This window comes from Neophocaena asiaeorientalis, unplaced genomic scaffold, assembly GCF_003031525.2.
Source record: "Neophocaena asiaeorientalis asiaeorientalis breed wild unplaced genomic scaffold, Neophocaena_asiaeorientalis_V1.1 scaffold114, whole genome shotgun sequence".
Lineage (NCBI taxonomy): Eukaryota > Metazoa > Chordata > Mammalia > Artiodactyla > Phocoenidae > Neophocaena > Neophocaena asiaeorientalis.
The window spans coordinates 5,551,447-5,574,013 of record NW_020173116.1 but is presented as its reverse complement, the minus strand read 5'-3'; the positions used below and the strand labels follow the sequence as shown (position 1 = coordinate 5,574,013).

Genomic DNA, 22,567 nt, shown 5'->3' with positions numbered 1-22,567 from the left:
TGGTTTTGTTTTTTTAACCGCTAACTTGAGAGCACATGTTTTCAATTTGGCCAGCGCTCCTGCAGTGCTTTTTCTGGTCACTGGTAACAAAGGCTCTTTGTAACTTACTCTCTGTTTTTAATTCCAGGTGTGTGTATAGAAATTAGCCCTCAAGGCATCCCCAGGCCCATGGTGATTTTACCCTATATGAAATACGGGGATCTGCACACCTATTTACTGTATTCCCGATTGGAGACAGGACCAAAGGTAATTAATCACCCAGTTGCATGGCCTCTGAACAGTGCTTGGGGCTCCCGTGACAGGGCCTGGACAACACCAGCATCTAACTTAGAAAATGAAGGAGGGAAGGAGGGGACATTGGCCTCTGTTCCGTGCTCACTGTGCACCCTGGGGGTTGAAATGTGGTCCTTATAGCCGGCCTGCCCATAGATTTCATTATTCCTGTTTTATGTGAGGGAGGAGCAGGCTGGGAGTGGAGCAGAGTGGGCCCCTCTTGCTGTCAGGGTGGTCTCTTTCCTTGAAAGTCTCCTCTTTTTAGGTTGTTCACTCTGAAATTCCTGAATGCCGGAGCCATCTCAGTTTTCAGGGAGAAGTTGTACTGAGTTGTTTTTCAGAGACCCCTGAGGGGGTCCATGTTTCTCTTTATCCCGAGCCGCTCTGTCCTCAGAATCAGAAAGTGTGTTGGGAATTGGTAGGCCAGCCTGCCTGCCTTCCGCGGTGCCCCTGAGAGGAACACTGACCCCACAGGGCAAACCCTGCCCTGAAGCCCCACAGCGCAGAGACACCAAATGGAAATGAGCTCTTAGACTGAAACACCTCACCCACCGGTCACAGGTGGTGGAAAGAGTCGTGATGAGATAGTAGTAGCAAGACGGTGCCTGGGGAGCTTCATGGAGAAGGTCCTCATCCCGAGAGACAGGTGAACCTGTAGGAACAGCCATTTATTTATAATATGGCGAGGCAGTTGAAATAAAACTTGAGACCCAATTTAGGGGGAACATTTTCTAGAGCCTTCTTCCCTGTGTCTTGCTGCCCCTGTTGGTAGTTTATGCCTGTGTGTTATGAACAGGCCAGGAGATTCTTGCTTTCCTTTTTCTTGTACTTATTCTGTTCTTTCCAGGGACGGCGTAAGGGACCTAAACGGGAAAGTGAGCCCCTTCCTTTTTCTAGCTACCCCCATGGTCCTGTGCTCACACCTGTTTTGTTCATGGCTTCTATGAGTCTTTCACCAGCACAAATACTAACCAGAGACAGGAAATTGTTAGCCACATCAGAGCTATTACAGAGTCACTGGGGCTCCTCCAAAGAGGTGAAGGGCCTCATCCAAAGTAGGGGACTCAGCATGGCTGAGTGCTTTCCTTCTCTTCCCCGTCCCCCCAAGAAACAGACAGTAACATGATAAGAAGCCTGGAGAAGAAGAAAAAATTACCCATAATTCCCAACATTGGCATCCTCGGACATTCACATTGCAACCGTTTATTCCACATCTCTGTGTTTCACAGGCAGGGGCTCAGTATGTACACATCTGTCTGTAGGCCAACAACAGGGGCTAACATTTCTCAAATGTTTGGTAGAGGCCAGCCTGTGTTTCGCATATATCAATGGCACAGCCACCATGATAAGTAGTTACTAATAGAATCTCAGGTGAGGAAACTGAGGCACGGATCAGCAGTGGTGGAGGTGCAGGTGCAGAACAGGCTGCAGACCCCATGCCTTTAGTTCTTCTCCGCCCCAGCCCATGGGTGCCCCTGCCCGACGGGGCAGCCTCCAGACAGATGTCTGTGAATGGCTGCATAGCATCCCCTTGAATGGATTTCACTTCATGTTGATGAATGATTTTGCCTACATTTAATTTCCTGGTATACTGTATGATTTTTCTAATAATTTGCAGGGGGGGATTTCATATTTCACAAGAGTGATTTCTGTAGTAAAAAAAATTAAAATACACAGGTTTGTTTGATGACCAACAATCATCCATCTTGTGAAGCTTAACACCCTTCCCGTTTTTGGATCCCTGTGCGAGTGTAGTGAGCCTCAGATCGGATGTCTTTCTTGAATCTTTGTAGAAGAGAAATAGGCCATTTATATCCTTTATAAAAATACTTTAAGGGCTTCCCTGGTGGCGCAGTGGTTGAGAATCTGCCTGCCAACGCAGGGGACACGGGTTCGAGCCCTGGTCCAGGAAGATCCCACATGCCGCGGAGCAGCTGGGCCCGTGAGCCGCAACTACTGACCTGCACGTCTGGAGCCTGTGCTCCGCGACAAGAGAGGCCGCGATAGTGAGAGGCCCATGCACCGCGATGAAGAGTGGCCCCCGCTTGCCACAAGTAGAGAAAGCCCTCGCACAGAAACCAAGACCCAACACAGCCTAAATAAATAAATTTAAATCATATGGACTTCTAAGAAGACCTCTGCTTTAAAAAAAAAATTTTTTTTTAATTATCATACAGAAAAAAATGACTTTTTTCCCTTTTTGGTTTATAGTTATATAAATTGTAATGCATGTATGGATTCATATACTACCGTTACAATCAGGATACGGAACAGTTCCATCACCCAAAACTCCTCCTCCTGCTACTACCCCTTTATAGTTACACCTTGCCCACATGGCTAACCCCTGGCAACCACTGATCTGTTCTCCATCACTACAGTTTTGTCTTTTAGAGAATGCCATATAAATGGAATTATATAGTTTGTAATTCTTTGAGACTGGCTTCCTTCACTCAGTATTACGCCTTTGGGAGCCATGCAAGTTGCATGTCTCAGTAGTTCATTGCTCTTTTTATTGCTGTGGAGGCTTCTATTGTATGGCTGTATCACAGTTTGCTTTATCCATTTGCCTATTGAAGGACCTATGACAGTTTTGAGTTGCTATAAAAATTCACATACAGGTTTTTGAGCGAACATAACTTTTCATTTCTCTAGGCTAAATACCCACGAATGGGATGCTAGGTCATATGGAAAATGTATGTTTATCTTTATAGTAAACTGCTAAACTACTTTCCAGAATGGCTGTACCATTTTACATTTCCACCAGGAATGTATGAGAAATTCAGTTACTCTGCATTCTTGTCAGCACTTGGTATTATCTGTAGTTTTTTGTTTTGTTTTGTTTTTAGCTGCTCTGATAGGTGTATAGTGATAGCTTATCATGAAATTTATTTGCATTTACCTAATGATTAATGATGTTGAGCATCTTGTGTTTATTTACCATCTTTATATCCTCTTTGGTGAGTGTCTGTTAAAGTCTTTTGTTTATTTTTTAATTGGGTTGTTGGTTTTCTTGTTGAGTTTTGAGAGTTCTTTAACTACAGTTCCTCTGTTGGATATGTGATTTGCAATGACTTTTCTTCCAGTTTGTAGCTTGGCTTTGTATTCTCTTAACATGAGCAAAAAAAGTTTAATTTTGATGAAGTATAGTTTTTTCTTTTAATGGATCATACCTTCACTGTCATTTCTAAGAACTCTTTGCCTAACTCCAGATAAAAAAGATTTTCTTTTGTGTTTTCTTCTAAAAATTCGTGGGTTTACATGTTACGTTTAAGTCTGTGACCCATTTTGAATTAATTTTTGTATAAGGTGTGAAATTTAGTTTGTTGCTTTTTTTGCATATAGATGACCAGCATCATTTGTGAAAAGACTATCCTTAATCCACTAATTGCTTTTGCACCTTTGTGAAAAATCAGTTGTACACGTGTGGGTCTATTTCTGAGTTCTCTGTTCTGTTCCGTTAAGCTATGCACCATCCTTCGCCCCTATCACACCATTGAGATTACTGTAGCTTTATTGTCTTAAAATCGGGTAATGTGATTCCTCCAAATTTATCCTACTTTTTCAGAGTTGTTTTTGCTATTCTAGTTTTGTTGCCCTTCTGTGTAAATTATAGAATCAGTTTGTGTCTGCCAAAAGTAGTGCTGTCATCTTATGTTCTTTTGAATAGAATAACAAGGAAACAAGTACACAGCATTTTACTGACTAATGAATAGTTTCGATTTGCAAAAATATAAAGTATATCTCCAATGATGGAAACTCCCAGGTTTTATAAAAATTTTAAAGGAATGTTTTTAAAAGGAATGTATTTTCCTATTTTGACACTTTGTAGCCACATGTAAAGCTGAAAGTCACAAAATGCGTCATAGACAAACTAGAAAATCAAGCTTTTATTCAAATCTCTACTGCCTTATCAGTCAGTTCCTTGGCAATAAATACCTCTGGTCCTGCTAGAGTGGCCCAAGACTAGGTCTCAGTCATATAAATGTGCTTCTTTAGCAGGACCTGGGTGCCATTCTGTCCTCTGTGTGAATAGCATGCCTGCTCTTCCAATCCATGAACACTGGATACCTTTCCATTTATTTAGAAACTAATTTAATTCTTTGCTTTTGTAGTTCTCAGAGTATAAGTTTTGTACTTCTTCTGTTAAATTTATTCCTAAGTATTTTGTTGTGGTTTCTTTTGCAGATGTTGTTTTCTTAATTTCATTTTCAGACAGTTCGTTGTTAGTGTGTAGAAATGCAGTTGAGTTTTGTATGTCAATCTAGTATCCTACAACCTTATTGACCTCATTTATTAGTTTTACCACACAATGATCTTTTAAATGACCTTTGGTCACAGTCTGCAAGATTAACATAGTTCTGCTTGGAAAAAACTAACACAAATGAATAGCACCAGATATTCATTATACTTTCATGAATGTCAGCAGATTGGATATTTCTTAGCACCCAAGTCCTTTCCCGGAAATTAGCATCCAGAAAATCAAATGCCCCACATATATAGAGCAGAGGCGTAAGGCTTTCATGCCTGATTTACTTACATTTTTTTTTAACAACTCCATTATGTAAGGGTAAAGGATAAAGCATTTTTGTTATATATACAGTCTGTGACTGACACGTGTCTTAGTTGAGAAATATAAATCATTAACAATTCAGTGTCAGGACTTCTGTGGTGGTCCAGTGGTTAAGACTCCATGCTCCCAAATCAGGGGGCCTGGGTTCGATCCTTGGTCAGGGAACTAGATCCTGCATGCCACAGCTAAGACCCAGCACAGCCCAATTAAAAAAAAAAAAAGAAAATTCAGTGTTTTCACGAGTCCCACTTTAGAAGACTCATGTGCCATATAGAATAAACCATAAATCCAATGCTTTGGGGAAGAATATATCACGGGTGGACCCGTTTATGATTTCTAGGAACTTTGTGAACCCTTTTCTTTAGGGCTCTGACTGCACTAAAACATGGAATTTCTACACAGAAGTCTTCATTAGTCGTCATCCTCTTGATCAGTCCCAACACGGCAGGTTTTCTAACACACAGTCTGGTTTGATTTTTACAACGTAGAAAAAAAAACATTAGGCTGTTAAAACTTACAGGAGAGAAACCCTAGAGAAACAAAAACGAAAATTCCCGAATACTTACTTGTGGTACTTTGGTCCCATGATAAGGGGTAAAGACCATCCTACTTTCTGTCCAGAAGTAAAAAAGCCTCTTTTGAAACATTTCAAAATAAAATGATACCAGATGTGGGTGCATAATTGGGAACAGCTCCTTCTGCATGGGCTTTTTGCTGTCAAAGCATTAGATCCTCCCCCACTGAGGCCAGACCCCCCTTCTTTTCCCCTCTTTGTCCCACTGCCACTCAGAAGGACACAAGGATCGCATTTGAGCTCATAACTTGTGAAAAGAATGTTATTAACTGGCCACACACACAAAATAAATTGTTGGCGGTATCTTCGGAATTGCATTAAAGTTATAAATTAATTTTTTTTAATACCTTTAAAGACGAGGAGAAGAAAACGTGATACTTGCCAAGAAGTTTTAGGGTTTGTTGGGTTTTGTTTGTTTTTCATTCATTTTTAAAACCTTATTTGTGACGTTAGTGATATGGAAATTTACTTGTTTCATGGCCACGCTTCTCAGTCATAAAGCCATCATTTCACCCCCTCAAATGGAAGTAACTTGGTTTCCTTTTAAAAAATAATCCTGGACTTTCCTGGTGGCGCAGTGCTTAGGAACCTGCCTGCCCACGCAGGGGACACATGTTCGGGCCCTGGTCTGGGAAGATCCCACATGCCGCAGAGCAGCTAAGCCTGTGCTCCACAACTACTGAGCCTGCGCTCTAGAGCCCACGAACCACAACTACTGAAGCCTGCGTGTCACAACTACTGAAGCCTGCGTGCCTAGAGCCTGTGCTCCACAACCAGAGAAGCCACTGCAATAAGAAGCCCACGCACCGTAACAAAGAGTGACCCCTGCTCGCTGCAACTAGAGAAAGCCCGGACGCAGCAACCAAGACCCAACGCAGCCATAAATAAATAAATTTATAAAAAAAAATAATAATAATAGTCTCCCAGGAATTCCCTGGTGGTCCAGTGGTTAGGACTCTGCGCTTTCACTGCCAGGGCCCGGGTTCATTCCCTAGTCAGGGAACTAAGATCCTGCAAGCCACATGGTGTGGCCAGAAAAATAATAATAATAATCTGTCTCCTTGTGTCTTCCACCCCCTAGCATATTCCTCTGGAGACACTATTGAAGTTCATGGTGGACATTGCCCAGGGAATGGAGTATCTGAGCAACAGGAACTTTCTTCATCGAGATTTAGCTGCTCGAAACTGCATGTAAGAGCCCTGGCCCATCCTGGAGTGGGTTGGACCTCATGGTGGTAGATATTTGTGGGCCTGTGGGGTGGCCTCTTGATGTTAAAGTATGGAGGAAGATTAGGCTTGGGAGGTGACAGTGTGGCAGGCTCTGGAGATGGGGTTTCTACCGCCCTGACACATGACTGGGTGTTTGCTTGAGGGTTTTCACTACCTCTGCCTCTAAGAGTCTGGCTGGCCTCCAAAACTCCCCTGGGACTTCTGTTTTTTCTTTTTAATTTTTACTGGAGTAGAGTTGATTTACAATGTTGTGTTAGTTTCAGGTGTACAGCAAAGTGATCAGTTATACATATACATGTATCCACTCCTTTCTAGATTCTTTTCCCATGTAGACCATTACAGAGTACTGAGTAGAGTTCCCTGTGCCATATAGTAGGTCCTTATTAGTTATCTATTTTCTATATAGTAGTGTGTTTATGTGTGACTACTTCTTTATTTTCACACTCTCACTCAGCTAGGAGCACTAGGTGTGAACTCTGGGATCCTCCCCAACTGCCATCAGCTTATTTGGATCCAGAGTTACATATAAGTCAGCCGATCATGAAGACAGTAATGAAACTCGTAATGGTTTTGTCCCTGAGTTTTCATGATACTGCCTTGTGAAGTAGTTTTGTCCTGACTACACCATAGCTTTCTTTTTGCAGCGGAGAGACAAGGGCTTAAGCAAGAACTTCGAACTTCACCTTCCCCATCTCTTCAGTCTGCTTCAACAGCCATTATCTGCTGTAAATCTTCAAAAACAATAACTATTTCTTGATTGGAAATTCACTGTTGCAAGAAGAGAGAGTGTTCCTTAAATGTATTGCCGTTATTCGTTTTTCTTCGTTGGAGATGTGACAGTGGAGCCTGTCCCCTGCCTCCTCCTAACCAACCCTGCCCCCCGGCCCTCTGTCACTTTCACCTCATTTTTGAAAACCCAGAAGGGTCTTGGTTTTGTTTTTTATTTAAATAATTTGTCTACCATGGAGGGAGAATCATGAAAACCTTTTCTTCCCCTTAACATTTCTTTCATGGTTTTCCCACGAGGTAGGGTGACCAGCTGTCCGGTTTGTCCAGCATTGAGGGATTTCCCAGGATGTGGGGCTTTTAGTTTAAAATGTTAGCATCAGGCAAACGGGGACAAGGTAGTCGCCCTACGTCCAGACCACTCATTCCTCCCCCTCCTCCTCTCCTTCTTGTCTAAGATCAATTTTAACTGCTTGGGCTGTAAATGCAATTGTATTCCTTTAATTTTCCAGTTAATTCCTCAGGTACCACCTGGCACTGTCTTAGCAGGAAGTCCAGTGTCCCCCGCGCACAGCACATGCTTCCCCACCTCCCCCAGGCTGTCAGGTGGCTTAACCTATGGAGCCAGTGCTGCTTCCAGACGTCAGGCAGGAAGGCTACCGGACTCTAGATAAGTCCACCAGGGGGCCCTGGCTTGGAGCTGCTTATCTTCCTACTCCCGTGCCCCTCTGTTCCTCCAGGTGGCTCCATCCTCTGTGCCCAGGTGCCCTGGTTGGTCCAGATTCCCACACAGACCAGAAGGGTAGAAAGTTATAACTTATCTGGTTCCCCCTCACTTGCTCTGCCATTGGTCCCAAAGCAGGACCCTCCCAGGCTGTGGGGTCTCTATCTTTTGGTTACTCAACATGAATGTTTTCAGCTGCATCAGGTGCAGACCTGTGATTTCAGGCTTTGCCTCTGAGGTCGCTGAGGACATGAACTCACTCTGTCTCTCTCTGTAGGTTGCGGGATGACATGACTGTCTGCGTCGCGGACTTCGGCCTCTCTAAGAAGATTTACAGTGGCGACTACTACCGCCAGGGCCGCATCGCTAAGATGCCTGTGAAATGGATCGCCATAGAGAGTCTCGCGGACCGAGTATACACCAGTAAAAGTGACGTGGTACGTACGTACAGAGTTTTGATTCGGGGCCCCGCGTTGCAAAGGTGAAGGCCTGCTGAAAGAGATGACTTAAGCTGGTGACGCAGGACGTCTTCCTCTTTGATCAACTGAGGATTGGGGCATGCTCACACTTCTCTTGATTTATCGCTAGATGCTTTAATTCAGGCGGAACGTTAGATTCTGGTGAAGTAGCCTGACATTCAGAGGATGGCAAAGGCCCTTAATTTATTTCGTCTTTCCTCTGCTGCAGTATGGTGGCTCATTGTCTGCAACTAAGATATTTCATCTTCACATTAAATTAAATGCATTCATCCCATGGCTGTTTGGAACTAGGATGCTGTATAAAAGGTACTGTGTATGGATACCCTTCACCAGAGATCAGGAAAAGAAAACACTTGCCGACAACAGTAGGAACAGAACATTAAACAGAGCACTGATGTGACACAAGGCTAGATCTGCCTTTGTCTCATTTCCCAAACAGCTTTAGTAAAAATGGGGGACTGTGACGTTCCGACCCCATGTTATTGCCGTTTGGGGAGAGCAGCGTATCTCAAACATAATTGTCAGCTTTGTGCATGACCGCCGGGGCTCTAAGGAAATGACCTTTCCCGATGAAAAAGTCCATTCAGCCTTTCTGAAAAGACTTGCATCCTGACGTTGTCGCTTTGTCCTCAGTGGGCATTTGGCGTGACCATGTGGGAAATAGCCACACGAGGAATGACCCCCTATCCCGGAGTCCAGAACCACGAAATATATGACTACCTTCTGCACGGCCACAGGCTGAAACAGCCAGAGGACTGCTTGGATGAACTGTGAGTCAGCTGCTCTTCATGTCGGGGCACCCTGCAAAGACCTGGGGGACACACAGCCATAGTGGGTGGGGACACTCAGCCAGGCGGGTGTGGGCAGAAGGTGACCCACGCAGATGTCCGGCGTGTGGGAAGCGGTGTGTGCACATCTCCAGTGAGCCCGCACGTGTTCTGAAGTTCTGTAAGCCCCTCTGGGAAATACAGTCGGCCCTCTGTATGGGTGGATGCAGAACCCACAGATACGGGGGGGCCAACTGACTGTAAGGGACTTGAGCCTCTGCAGATCTTGGTATCCGCTGGGGCTTTGGGAACCAATCTGTCACGGATACCGAGGGATGACTATATATCCTGTAGATAAATAGGCCGACTTTACAATGCATGAGGTACTTAGATAATTCTCTGCCCTCTTTTGAAGCAGTCATGCTTCTCTTTTCATTCAGCATCTTAAACAAACCAATCACAGGAATATCTTGAATCAGGAAATTTAGAAAACTAAGCCAGTGGCTTTGCTTTCAGGCTGGTCATCAGAATTGCTTAGGGGATATTCTAAGAATGATTCCTCAGCCCTGTGCCTGGAGATTGTGATTCTCTTGGTACAGAGCAGGCCCAGAAATGTATGTTTTAAAACTATCCCAGGGATGGACTTCCCTGGTGGTGCAGTGGTTAAGAATCCGCCTGCCAACGCGGGGGACACGGGTTCGAGCCCTGGTCCGGGAAGATCCCACATGCTGTGGAGCAGCTAAGCCCGTGCACCACAACTACTGAGCCTGCCCTCCAGAGCCCGTGAGCCACAACTACTGAGCCAGTGAGCCACAACTACTGAGGCCGTGTGCCACAGCTACTGAAGCCCATGCCCCTAGAGCCCGTGCTCCACAGCAAGAGAAGCCACCGCAATGAGAAGCCCACATACCGCAACAAAGACCCAACGCAGCCAAAAATAACTAAATGAATAAATAAATTTATAAAAATAATATTGTTTAAAAAAAAAAAACTATCCCAGGGAGACTGTACACTCAGCCGGTGTGAGACCCCCCCGCCCCCAGCTCCCAGTGTGCAGGACCACAGTGCCCTTCCCATCCCAACAGGCCCCTCTCTCTTCGGGGTGGACAGTACGGGGAGAGGCCTGGGACTTGGAGTCAGAGAGGCCAGGCTCTGCCTCCTAACTAGCCACGTTTGTGGCCACTGCAGCTGACTTGACCACTCCGTGCCACGTGATCAGCCACCAAAAAAGTATAGTCACATATTCTGCAGAGGTATTTGGAGGGTTAACAAAGACGTGTGTGGAGTCCTCAGCCTGCAGGAAGCACGCACGCTAAGTGTCACATATGGTGCCCGTGATTAATAGCATCTTTACAACTCGATCCCCTCCCAAACACCTTGCCGACTTTTTAAAGATCATTTCTTGTGGCACTGCCTCTAGCTCAGTGATCTGAACCTTCCTAATGATGAGTCTGTCCCCAGCGTAACAGGCGTCGTGGGCTTGGAGAGGGGTATTCTCACCATGTTTAGCAAGAACATTTCAGGACCGTGGGCCTGCGTGGGCTCCGCCGTGGAACGCTGGGCCACGCTGCTCAGGCAGGTGGGCCTGTGCAGGACTCCACACACGCACACCCACGCTCACACTCTGGCCCTGCTTCCTCGTACTGGGGAGAAGGCCCCGGTCAGTTTGCACATGGGCCTCCCAGATCCACCGTGGCCAAACAGAAGGAACGTGTTTTCTGATCAGAGCCCCACACTGCTTGGGGGGGTGTGGTAGTGGTGGTGGTGGTTATGGTTGTAAATCTATAACATTTAGAACAGACACAGAAATCATAAGCCCTTTAAAAGAAACATCATAAAATCCTAATTCAATTAGATCTGAGGCTTCATGGTCGTTTCTGAAAGGGCCACATGAATGAAACGTTTGCTTCTGCAAATGAGGAAGCCATTTCTGTCAAACAATACTGAATGGAGACTTTTGTGGCTGTTTCTTTCTTGGTTTCTTCGGTGCTCCAGGGGAAGTTGATTATCTGGGGTCTTAGCAAGGTCTCAGCTGTGTCACGTTGTGGTTTTAGATGCTGCGTGTAGAGCCGTGACGAGGGAATGCTGAGTCGGTTTTTGAGAGGTGGTTTTTTAGGTGAAAGCTGCAGTGTCAGCAGTGCCCTGTGGCTGGGGGAGGGAGGCCGGGGAAAAGCCTGAGGAAGCAGCGGCTCCGCGGTCCCCACCCCCAGGCTGGTTCCTCATACCGCGGGCTCGCAGAGGCTCTGGTGAGCCAAGCCTGCTCCCCAGGTCCCCTCTGAGTCTGGACACTGGCGAAGGACAGAGAGCTCTCTGCATTTCCATATCTGGGGTCTTTTCTTTTAAAACTGAGGCAGATATATCGGAGCACCTCTGTTTGCTGTCTCACCTTAGTGGAGATGAGTTGACTCCTGTGTTTGGTTGCCCCTCGGTCATTTTACAGTCAACCCTGAGAAATACAGCAATGGAAATAACAGGGTGTGCTTGGAGCCCCGCTCCCCGGTCCTGCCCGCTGAGGGCCACCTCTTCTTACGGCATCACCCCCACCTCTGGATGACCAGGTCCCCATCACCCAAGAGGCCGCTCTGGGCAGTGCTCCCATCACCTCCGGGGGACCTTTCCTCGGCCGAACTCACAGCCTCCCAGATGCAGCCACTGTGGTTCGTGGCACCGGCCCTTGGTCTCCTCGTCTCCAGGGTGACACGCGGAGGCCACCTTTTTCTTTCTTATCCCACTGGGTCCCCACAGCCAGCAGGTGTCTTTCAGGGCCCCCCTCCCCTCCATTCCTTCCCCCAGTACAAGCGCGCCTCCCAGATATTGCAGGTTCAGCTCCAGAGCACTGCAGTAGAGTGAGTCACGGGAATCTTTTGGTTTCCCAGTGCCTATAAAAGTTGTGATTACCATACTGTAGTCTGTTAAGCGTGCAATAGCTTTATGTCTAGAAAATGGCGTACATACCTTAATTTTAAAAACACTCTGTGGGGACTTTCCTGGTGGTCCAGTGGCTGAGGCTCTGTGCTCCCAAGGCAGGAGGCCCGGGTTCGATCCCTGGTCAGGGAACTAGATCCCACATGCTACAGCTAAGAGTTCGCATGTCACAACTAAGACCTGGCGCAGCCAAATAAATAAATATTTTTTTAAAGAAACACTTGATTGCTAACAAATGCTAACCATCACCGGAGCCTTCAGCAAGTCATAATCCTTTTGCTGATGGAGGGTCTCGCCTCGATGTTGGTGGCTGCTGACTGATCAGGGTGGTGGCTGCTGAAGGCTGGGGTCATCGTGGCAGTTTCTTAAAATAAGACAACAGTGAAGTTTGCTGCATCGATCTGCTCTTCCTTTCATGAACGATTTCTCTGTAGCATGCAATGCTGTCTGATAGCGTTTCACCCCCAGGAGGACTTCGTTCAGACTTGGAGTCAGTCCTCTCAAACCCTGCTGCTGCTTTATCAACTCAGTTTATGTAATATTCTAAATCCTTTATTGTCATTTCAACGGTCTTCACGGCATCTGCACCAGGAGTGGATTCCATCTCAGGAAACCACTTTCTTTGCTCATCTATGAGAAGCAACTCCTTATCCTGAAACCTCATGGACCAACCTCTGCTAGCTTCACGCTTCTTTTCTGCAGCTCCCTCACCTCTCTCAGCCTTCATAGAACTGAAGAGAGTTAGGGCCTTGCTCTGTTTTGTTTTGTTTTTTTGTTTTGCGGTACGCGGGCCTCTCACTGCTGTGGCCTCTCCCGTTGCAGAGCACAGGCTCCGGACGCGCAGACTCAGCGGCCATGGCTCACGGGCCCAGCCGCTTGGCGGCATGTGGGATCTTCCCGGACCGGGGCACGAACCCGTGTCCCCTGCTTCGGCAGGCGGACTCTCAACCACTGCGTAGAGCCTTGCTTTGGATTGGGCTTTGGCTTAAGAGAATGTTGTGGCTGGTTTGATCTTCCATCTAGACCACTCAGACTCCACATCAGCGTTAAGGGCGTTTTGCTTTCTCATCATTCATGTGTTCACTGGAGTAGCACCTTTAATTTCCTTCAAGGACTTTTCCTTTGCATCCACACCTGGGCTGTTTGGCACTAGAGGCCTAGCTTTCGGGCTGTCTCAGCTTTTGACACGCCTTCCTCACTAAGTTTAATCATTTCTAGTTTACTTAAAGTGAGAGACCTGTGACTCTTCCTTTCAGTCGAACGCTTAGAAGCCATTCTAGGGTTATTAACTGGCGTAATTTCACTATTGTTGTGTCTCAGGGAATAGAAAGGCCCGAGTAGAAGGAGAGAGGCAGAGGATGGCCGGTCGGTGGAGCAGTCAGAACACGCACAACGTCCTTTGATTGAATCTGCGGTCTTACGTGGACACAGCGTGTGGCACCTCAAAAATATTATCATAGTAACATCAAAGATCACCGATCCCAGGTCACCCTAACAAACATAACAATAATGGAAAACGTTGGAAATATTGTCAGAATTACCAGACTGTGACACAGAGACACCAAGTGAGCAAATGCTCCTGGAAAAATGGCACCAATAGACCTGCTCGATGTAGAGTTGCCATAAACCTTAAACTGGTAAAAAAAAAAACAAAAAACCACAGTATCTTTGGAGTGTGATAAAACGAAGTGCAGTAAAACGGGGTCTGCTAGTACTGTCAGACCATAGAGGGCCAGGGCTTGGCGGGGCCTGGGGGTGGTGACGCTTGTGGGAACTTCGGCGCAGTGACATCCACAGTCTATGTACGTGAACGAGCGCGTCCCTGTTTCCTACAGGGGAGTGCAGGCTCCTCTGTCTCCTGTCTTGTTCTTCTCATCACCCCCCAGGATCCTAATGCGTCCTTTGGGTGACATCCAAAGCAACTTTCCTAAAATTATCATCTGGTCATGGGAACGCACCGAAGCACAATCTTTCTACGGTTCCCGCTTGCCCACAGGGTAGAACCTAAACCCGTCAGGGTCTGACCCATGGCAAGCAGGGCTGCTCAGTGGTTAAGAACATGGGCTCTGGCGTCAGACACTCTTTGATGTGGGTCACAGCTTCATCCTCGTCCTGGGGCCAAGCGTCACGCTCTCGGGATCCTCCTCTGTAAGATGGGGATCACGGTACCTGTGTGTGGGCTCGTGCTGCCAAGCAGGCTAGTATCTCTAAAAGTACCTTACACGATGTGCTGTCAGATAGTAAATGCCGATGACAGGTCAGCGGTTATTACTTTTACTGGAGGAGGCCGAAGTCTCGGAGAAGAGCAGGGGCCCCAGAGCGTTTCTCCTTCACGGAGCAGCGTCAGGTGGCCAAGGTCCAGCAGCCCTACACGTGCCACGAAGCTGCGGCCACCTCAAACCAGGGGCTGTCCCAGCCCAGGGCTCACCTGCCGCTGTCACGGCACTGCCCTTATTCTTCACACACCTGCCCACGCCAGCCCCCCTCTTGATTTCATTCCTCGAGCCTCCCAAGGCCTGGAACGATGGTGAGTGTGGAGCTGGCGCCGACACCTGTCTGCTCCCAGGACCCCCGCTCCCCTCCCCCTCCCCCCAGCCCTTCCACTCCCACCTGAGTGGGAGAAGCAGGGGCGGAGTGCACTTGGGCTGTGCGTGCTGCGCCAGGAGATAACACTCTTCTTTGCTTCTAGGTATGAAGTCATGCACTCTTGCTGGAGAGCTGAGCCCTTGGACCGCCCCACGTTTTCAATGCTGAGGCTGCAGCTAGAAAAGCTCTTGGAAAGCCTGCCTGAAGTTCAGGACGAGGCCGACATCATTTATGTCAACACACAGTTTCTGGGGAGCTGCGAGGGCCCGGCCGAGGGCTCGGCAGTTGCTCAGCTGGACGTGAACATCCATCCCGACTTGGTCATTGCTTCTTGCACACCCGGGGCCACTGTCAGCGTGGTCACCGCAGAAATCCATGACAACAGACCTCACGAGGGAAGGTACATCCTGAACGGGGTCAGCGAGGGCTGGGAAGAGCAGGCTCCTGCCGCCCCGGCGACGGGGACGGCGGGAAGGAGCGGTGTTTTACTGGAGGACAGGCTGGTAAGGAATGGGGTCTCCTGGTCCCAGTCCAGCACACTGCCCTTGGGGAGCCCAGCGTCAGATGAACTCTTATTTGCCGACAACTCCTCAGAAGACTCAGAAGTCCTCATGTGAGGAGAGCTGAGACACATTCCCAAATCCTGAAAATTCCTCCTTACGAGAACCCACGTACACTCGATGTTTTTGGTATTTGTCTTCCTTACCAACTCAATGCCCTGGCCCGGAAGCACCACATGAATGTTGTCAAGTAAGTCATCGTTTAGAATACGTAACATATATTTATTGAAAGAGAAAATATCTATATGTATATGGTGGAAAGAGACAAAGATATTCTATTTTAATAAAAGATGACTTCTGTCACTTTTCTGGATGATCTTAACATTTAAGCTCTAACAGTCCCATCTCCACAGCAGTTCCTGGATGTTCATGTTGGCACAAAGCTGTTTTTTTAAAGTTCTTTTCCTTTTTCATGACTATTAAATATTTGTAAAATAAAATGCCATATTTGCCTTTGCTTCTGCTCTTAAGAAAAATCTGGTATTCCCACCTGAATCACCTCTTTGAGAAGAGTGATTCATTTCATATTTAAAGTTTTATAACTGATGAATTCTCCGATCTGGCTTCCTAATAAAATATGAATGAGGAAAGATGCGTGGTACTTACTTGAGACTTGGAAAGACATGGCCACTGGCTGCCTCAGTGCCTTTGCAAAGGAATTCCCTTGATGCCTGGCCCTCAATGCAATTGCTCTGACCACTCGACATTGTTTTTTTAAAGATATGGAAAAACCACTCCAGAGAGCCCAAAGATGAAGAACAAAAAAATATTAGAGGGTTGAAAAATACAGTCCGAGTGGAAAGATTTCAAATAAATCGTAGAAGGGACTTCCCTGGTGGTCCAGTGGTTAGGACTCTGCCCTTCCACTGCAGGAGGCACAGGTTCAATCCCTGATCAGGGAACTAAGATCCTGCATGCCACGTGGCATGGCCAAAAAAAAAAAAAAAAAAAAAATTCTAGAAGAGAGTCCAAGAAGTTAAGCACTTTTCTGTGGGAAGGCGAGACTCGTAGGAGGGAGACGTGGGCAGTGGACAGGGAATAAGTTCAGAGCTTAGGACCCCTGAGTTCACATCCTGGCTCTGCTGGGTCATAAGAGCAATTGCTGGTTGAGCACTTGTTATGTCTCAAGCACTTTATGTGAACTGTACATTAATATGTACATCATTAACGTGGGTACCAGTGCCATCATCACGCATGGGCCAGGAAACAGAGGCTGGAAAGGTTGAGGGCCTGCTATGGCCCGTGTCTAGAGAGGGCGGGAGCTAGAATTCAGAACGAAGGAATCCAGTTCTGGCTGGCTCTAAGTATGTGATTTGGGGGTCTGTTCTAGAGCCTCTCGACCTTTTAACTTTTTTTAACAAACACATAGATAGCCCTTATTATGTGGCCAGGCCTCACCTACTCTGCTAGTAAAGCAGTAGACTGATGTGGTCGGTTTCAGTGTTGATCCCTTCAGCCCCCGGGGCAGCCACGCAGGCGCGGGGCCACTGGCATCCCCAGGTGTGTTGCAATTGTGAGTGGCCTCACCCAAGCCACTGCAGCCTGCAGGGATCAGTGTGTGGCCCTCACAGTCTGGGTCCTGGTCCCGGATGCCAGCCCAGATGCCCCGGTCTCCAGGGTCTGCCAGCTCTATGGTTACTGTGAAATGCTCCAGACAAGAAAGTTCTGCAGGTTGGCGAGGAAGCTGCATTGTTAGGAGAAATGCTAGCACCACATTTTATCCGTGAAAGGAAAAAAACAAAAGGCTGTTAGAGCCTATAAAGATCATTTCTACTGTTGGAAAATTTGAATGGTTATTTGAAAATCCGTAGAAAATTTTTATTTTTTTACTTTGTGCAAATAAAGTTTCCTACTGGTGGTAACTATTGAGAATGTCTTGATCAGGAACTGACTGGCTAGTTTAAGCAAAAAAACCCAAGGTAAAAAGGTATGTTCGTGGGGACTTCCCTGGTGGTCCAGTGGTTAGGACTCTGTACTTCCACTGCAAGGGGCGCGGGTTTGATCCCTGCTCAGGGAACTAAGATCCTGCAAGCCGTGCAGCCCCCCCCCCAAAAAAAGGTATGTTCGGGACTTCCTGGTGGCACAGTGGTTAAGACTCTGTGCTCCCAATGCAGGGGGCCCGGGTTCGATCCCTGGTCAGGAAACTGCATCCCACATGCATGCTGCAACTAAGAGTTTGCATGCCACAACTAAGGAGCTGGTGATCTGCAACTAAGGAGCCAATGAGCCACAACTAAGGAGGCCGCCACTGCAACTAAGGAGCGCACATGCCGCAACTAAGGAGCCCATGAGCCACAACTAAGAAGCCCACCTGCTGCAACTAAGACCCAGTGCAAATAAATAAATTAAATAAATATTTTTTAAAAAATGTATATTTGCATCTGTAAGATAAATAAGCAAATTGAAAAACATACTTGGGAGTTTCATACACATTTAATATTAAATATCTAAACTAATACACTTTGTGTTTTGTGTTTCTAATTTTAATTACATAATGTAAATAAATATATAATGAATAGGTCATCAAATGCCCACAGCCCCCCAAATCCTGTCCCGTTTGCTCAGTATATGCCGTGTGGCCTGAGAAGGGCTGGAAAGCCTGGGCCAGTTCTGCTGTAGAGAGAAAGCTGTGACTTCCGGCTTTTCCTGAGACAGTAACAAACATGGCAGAGAAATTCACTTCAACCCCACAGCGATGCCCCAGGACCTTGGGCAAATGGGGCGTGATGGGCAGAACTCCCATCCCAGCCTCCTTTTCCCAACAGGAGAATGGAGCCGGACTCCCCTCGTTCAGACACTCGCTGAGACGGTCGCTACCACCATGTTCTTCTCTCAGCCACGCTGGAATGTTTGAAAGAAGTAACTTTCAGAGGACCCGATCCCTGGCAGTCTTGTATAGACTTCTGAGCATGAACTGAACATAGCCCTTCAAGTTCTCTTTTGCATAAACTCAAATTACTTGTAAGTGACTCCTATGGGCCAAAAGTCTGGGAGAGAAAACAGGGAGAAACAAGACAGTCATTCTCTTCAGCCGGGCTGGGACAGGGCTGGGGAGAGCAAGAGAAATAAACAAATGCCAGAAATACTTGTGACCTACAGGTGAGACTAGCTCTGCCTTGGGAGGGTTATTTTTTCCTCCCTTCCTTCCCTCCCTCCCTCCCTCCCCTCCCCACCTCTCTCCTTTTTTCTTCTTTTTCCTTTCCTTTTCTTTTCTCCCCTCCTCCCCACCCCCCTTTCCATTCCTTTTTCTGGACTTTCTGAGTAGAAAGGAGAAGTGAGAAGAATCGGCCTCAGGAGTCAGACCACGCAGCCAACAGCAAGGGCTAGACAGGAACCAGTCCTGTGAGCATTCCTTGGGCAATCTTGGTCAGGTCACTTTGATCTCCCGGAGCCCAAGTGTCCATCAGTGTACAGTAAAGATTGCAACACCTCCTGCAACCCCCTATAGGAAGGGGAGGTGGCAAGGTCCTTGAAAGGACCTCATGCTTGTTATCGAGGCTTCTCCCCAATCAGAGGCTTCACCCAATTTCATTACTTATGCAGTACAAACTCACCATTTGTCATAGTAGAAATATTGTCCCTGATTATGTTATCAACTGCCTCCAAAATAATGCAAACTAATTCAAAAAAGAAAAGAAAAAGGGACTTCCCTTGTGGTCCAGTAGTAAAGAATCCGCCTTCCAATGCAGGGGACGTGGGTTCGATCCCTGGTCCAACTGAGATCTCCCATGCCACAGGGCAACTAAGCCCAGCATGCCACGACTATTGAACTCACACGCCTCAACTAGAGAGCCTGCATGCCACAAACTGCAAAGCCCACACGCTCTGGAGCCCTCGCGCCACAACTAGAGAGAGAAAAACCTGCACACTACAACTAGAGAGAAGCCCGAGCGCCATAACGAAGGATCCCGCAACTAAGACCCAATGCAGCCAAAAAATAATAATAATAAGGAAAATAGAGAGAGAGAGAAAGAAGAAGGGAGGCAGGAAGGGAGGGAGAGAGGAAGGGAGAAAAGAGAGGGAGAGGAGAGGAGAGAGGAGAGGAGGAAAAGAAAAAGACTTAATCTTTGCCACTGATGCACACGGTAGGGGAAGTTGTCAGAGTGCAGGAGAGTGGTCCTCATCCCCCAGAGGCAGGCACCTCCCTACACAGCGATGCCCAGATACCTCTCCTATCAGTCTCGTCCTGGAGTTCAGTTATTTGAGCTTCGGTGACCATTCTCTTTCCATATATGGGTGATGGCAAGCAGTGGTGACTTTACCAACAGGATTTGGGGACCTGAGGTGTCAGAGTGCCCTCCAGGAAGGAGGAGACCCTCCCTCTGCTTCCATGTCCCCCAGACCAAGCAGAGATTCCCTCTCAGGAAACAGGCCAAACCACAGCTCTTATCTTACAAATCAGGTCGATTCTGGCCAGACTTGTCCTACCTCATGAAAGTAAAGAATTTTGTAACTTCTCCTGGTAAATGAAAAAAGCAAGTTGGAACTTCTGCTGAGTCGGTAGGAAAGTAACTCACCCAAAAATAAACCAGTTATAACAGCAACTTAACTTCTCTAAAGACATTTAGGTACCTTGAGTGACAAATGGGAAAACGGGAAGTTTTGCTTTCTTTAATGAACATTTCAGTAACGTGCGATGTTTCTATGTGTAGGTTTTATTTTCTCCCTTTTAAAGCTCTAAGAATAGAAGTAAAATTGCCAATCCTGTTTAACTTTAAAAAGCATGTCTAAATTACCTAACTTATTTGTATTTTAATGTAGTGATTATTTCCAGAAATTGTAACCCAAAGACCACTACTTTAGAATATTTTCATGTACAATATCTAGGATTCCATGCATAGGTATTCGAAAGAGACACTTGAGAATTATGTATATTAACCCTTCCTACCTCTTAAGGACACAATAATTTTAAATTAATCTGTGGATTTACTGAAACTGCACACCTACAAATTCTAACCAAAAAAGTATTTTTGAAAAAAAAAAAGTGTTTTTGAACATCAACCATGTGAGGATACAATCAACTCACCCATTCAACTGATACTCACTGAGAATATTAGTGACTATATCCTGAACAGAACTGGGACATTGGGATTTGCAAAGCACAGCAATCTAGACCTTGCTGTCCTGGATGACAGTCCAGAAGAGGGAATAGAAGGCTTCAAATGAATACTTTCTTTTAAAGAATATTCCTCAGAGGGCTCTGACTTGCACATTTTATTGAAGTCTATTAATACCACAGTAAAGCAGATCAGCCAGGCCTGCAGATGCTGTTCAGACTCTGTAACAAACTTCAGAGCTAGAGATCAAACGCTTTTCCTGGAAGCAGGCTCTAAGGCCCAGCCCCATTTGACTTAAAATTAAAGGGCCATCAGTTGGAGTTTGAAAACCAAAATTCCATCATGTTACAAGTCTGAAAAAGAAAATGCAGGCTGCTTCTTTAACTCCATGGAGTACTCCATGAGTACTTAACTCCATGAGGCTTGTTTTAACATAGTTTTTCCAAAGACAGAAGATAGTTTCTCATTCAAAAATGTGTGGTTCTCCAACTCTTTTTCTTCCTGTCGTTTAGGTGAGATTATCAGTAATGATCTACCTTCAGGTTCACTAATTCTTCCTTCTGCTGGCTCATGTCTGCTGTTGGGCCCTTCTAGTGAGTTTTTAATTTTAGTAATTGTATTTTTTCAACTCCAGAAGTTCCATTCAGTTATCTTAATAACTTCTCTTTCTTTATTGATATTCTCTATTTGATTTAAAAAAATGGTTTTCTTTCATTGTTTGAACATATTTATAAATAGATGCTTTTTTACATAATAAAATGTCTGTTCAGTCCAACAGTTGGATCCCTTCAGGGAAAGTTTCTATTGACTACTTTTTTCCTGTGTACGCATTAATATTCTTGTTTATTTACCCATTTAATCTATTTCTGTTGAAACTGGATATTTCAGATCATATATTGCAACAACTATGGATTCTAATTTGTCTCTCCTTCCAGGGGTGGTTGTTATCACTGTTTCTTTAGGGGTTTGCCTGAACTAATCCTGTAGATTGCGTTTCTCCTGCAATGTTTGAACACTGGTGCCTCTGCTCAGTTGCTTTTTTAAAATTATTCGCATTTTCATTTTTAAGTCTGGCTTTTAAGCGGTCATCCCGGAGTCAAGCAGAGCTTAGTAGTAAGACAATCATTGATCAGACGTTGTACTTAAACATCTTGGGCCAATGAGAACTCCACATTTTGTTTATGGATCTGTCTGTAGCTTGGATAATATATTCCAAGTTCAGGAAGTTTACAAGTCTGCCTGGCATTCCCAGTGTTTCTTGCTTAGCCAGTGATGAGTAGTTCACTAAACGTGAATGGATTAAATATTCCAATCCAAAATCAGAGATCATCAGTCTGGATAAAAGGAACTTTTATCCAGAATTTATACATAATTCTTACAACTCAACAGTAAAATGACAACCTAATTTTCATTTTTTTCTTCCAGTTTTATAAAGATCTAATTGACATACAGCACAGTATAAGTTTAAGGTGTACAGCATCATGATTTGACTTACACACATCATGAAATGATCACCACAATAAGTTTAGTGAACATCCATCATCTCATATAGATACAAAATTAAAGAAATAGAAAAAAATTTTTTCCTTGTGTTGAGAACTCTTGGGATTTACTCACTTAACACATTTCATGTATAACATTATATCCCTAGTACTTATTTATCTTATAACTGAAAGTTTGTACCTTTTGAATGCCTTCATCCAGTTCTGCCTCTCTCTACCCTCTACTTCTGGAAATCAGAAACCTAATCTCTTCTTCTATGAGTTTGTTTGTTTTTGAAGTATAATTGACCTACAACACTATGTTAGTTCCTGTTACACAACATTGTGATTTGATAATTCTATACATTTCAAAATGATCACCAGGATAAGTCTAGTTACCATGTGTCACCATACAAAGATATTACATATTTCTTGACTATATTTCCCACACTGTACATTTCATATCCATGGCTTATTTATTTTGCAACTGGAAGTTTGTACCTTTATATATATATCTATATATATCTCACATCTTCTTTATCCATTCGTCTATTAATGGGCACTTGGAAACACAAAGCACCACAAATAACCAAAACAATCTTGAGAAAGGAGAAC

General features: G+C 45.5%; 1 protein-coding gene across 1 annotated transcript in view; it reads left to right on the top strand.

Annotated features, from left to right (window-relative positions):
• Positions 1-16,004, top strand: part of MERTK (MER proto-oncogene, tyrosine kinase) — a 107,499-nt gene extending 91,495 nt beyond the window's left edge. Inside the window, exons 15-19 of the mRNA XM_024744008.1 lie at positions 128-246; positions 6,499-6,608; positions 8,375-8,534; positions 9,210-9,346; positions 14,958-16,004. Of these exons, the coding sequence (XP_024599776.1) occupies positions 128-246; positions 6,499-6,608; positions 8,375-8,534; positions 9,210-9,346; positions 14,958-15,471 (1,040 nt within the window). The 3' untranslated portion in view covers positions 15,472-16,004. The remainder of the gene's footprint in view (positions 1-127; positions 247-6,498; positions 6,609-8,374; positions 8,535-9,209; positions 9,347-14,957) is intronic.
• The last annotated feature ends 6,563 nt before the right edge of the window (positions 16,005-22,567 follow it).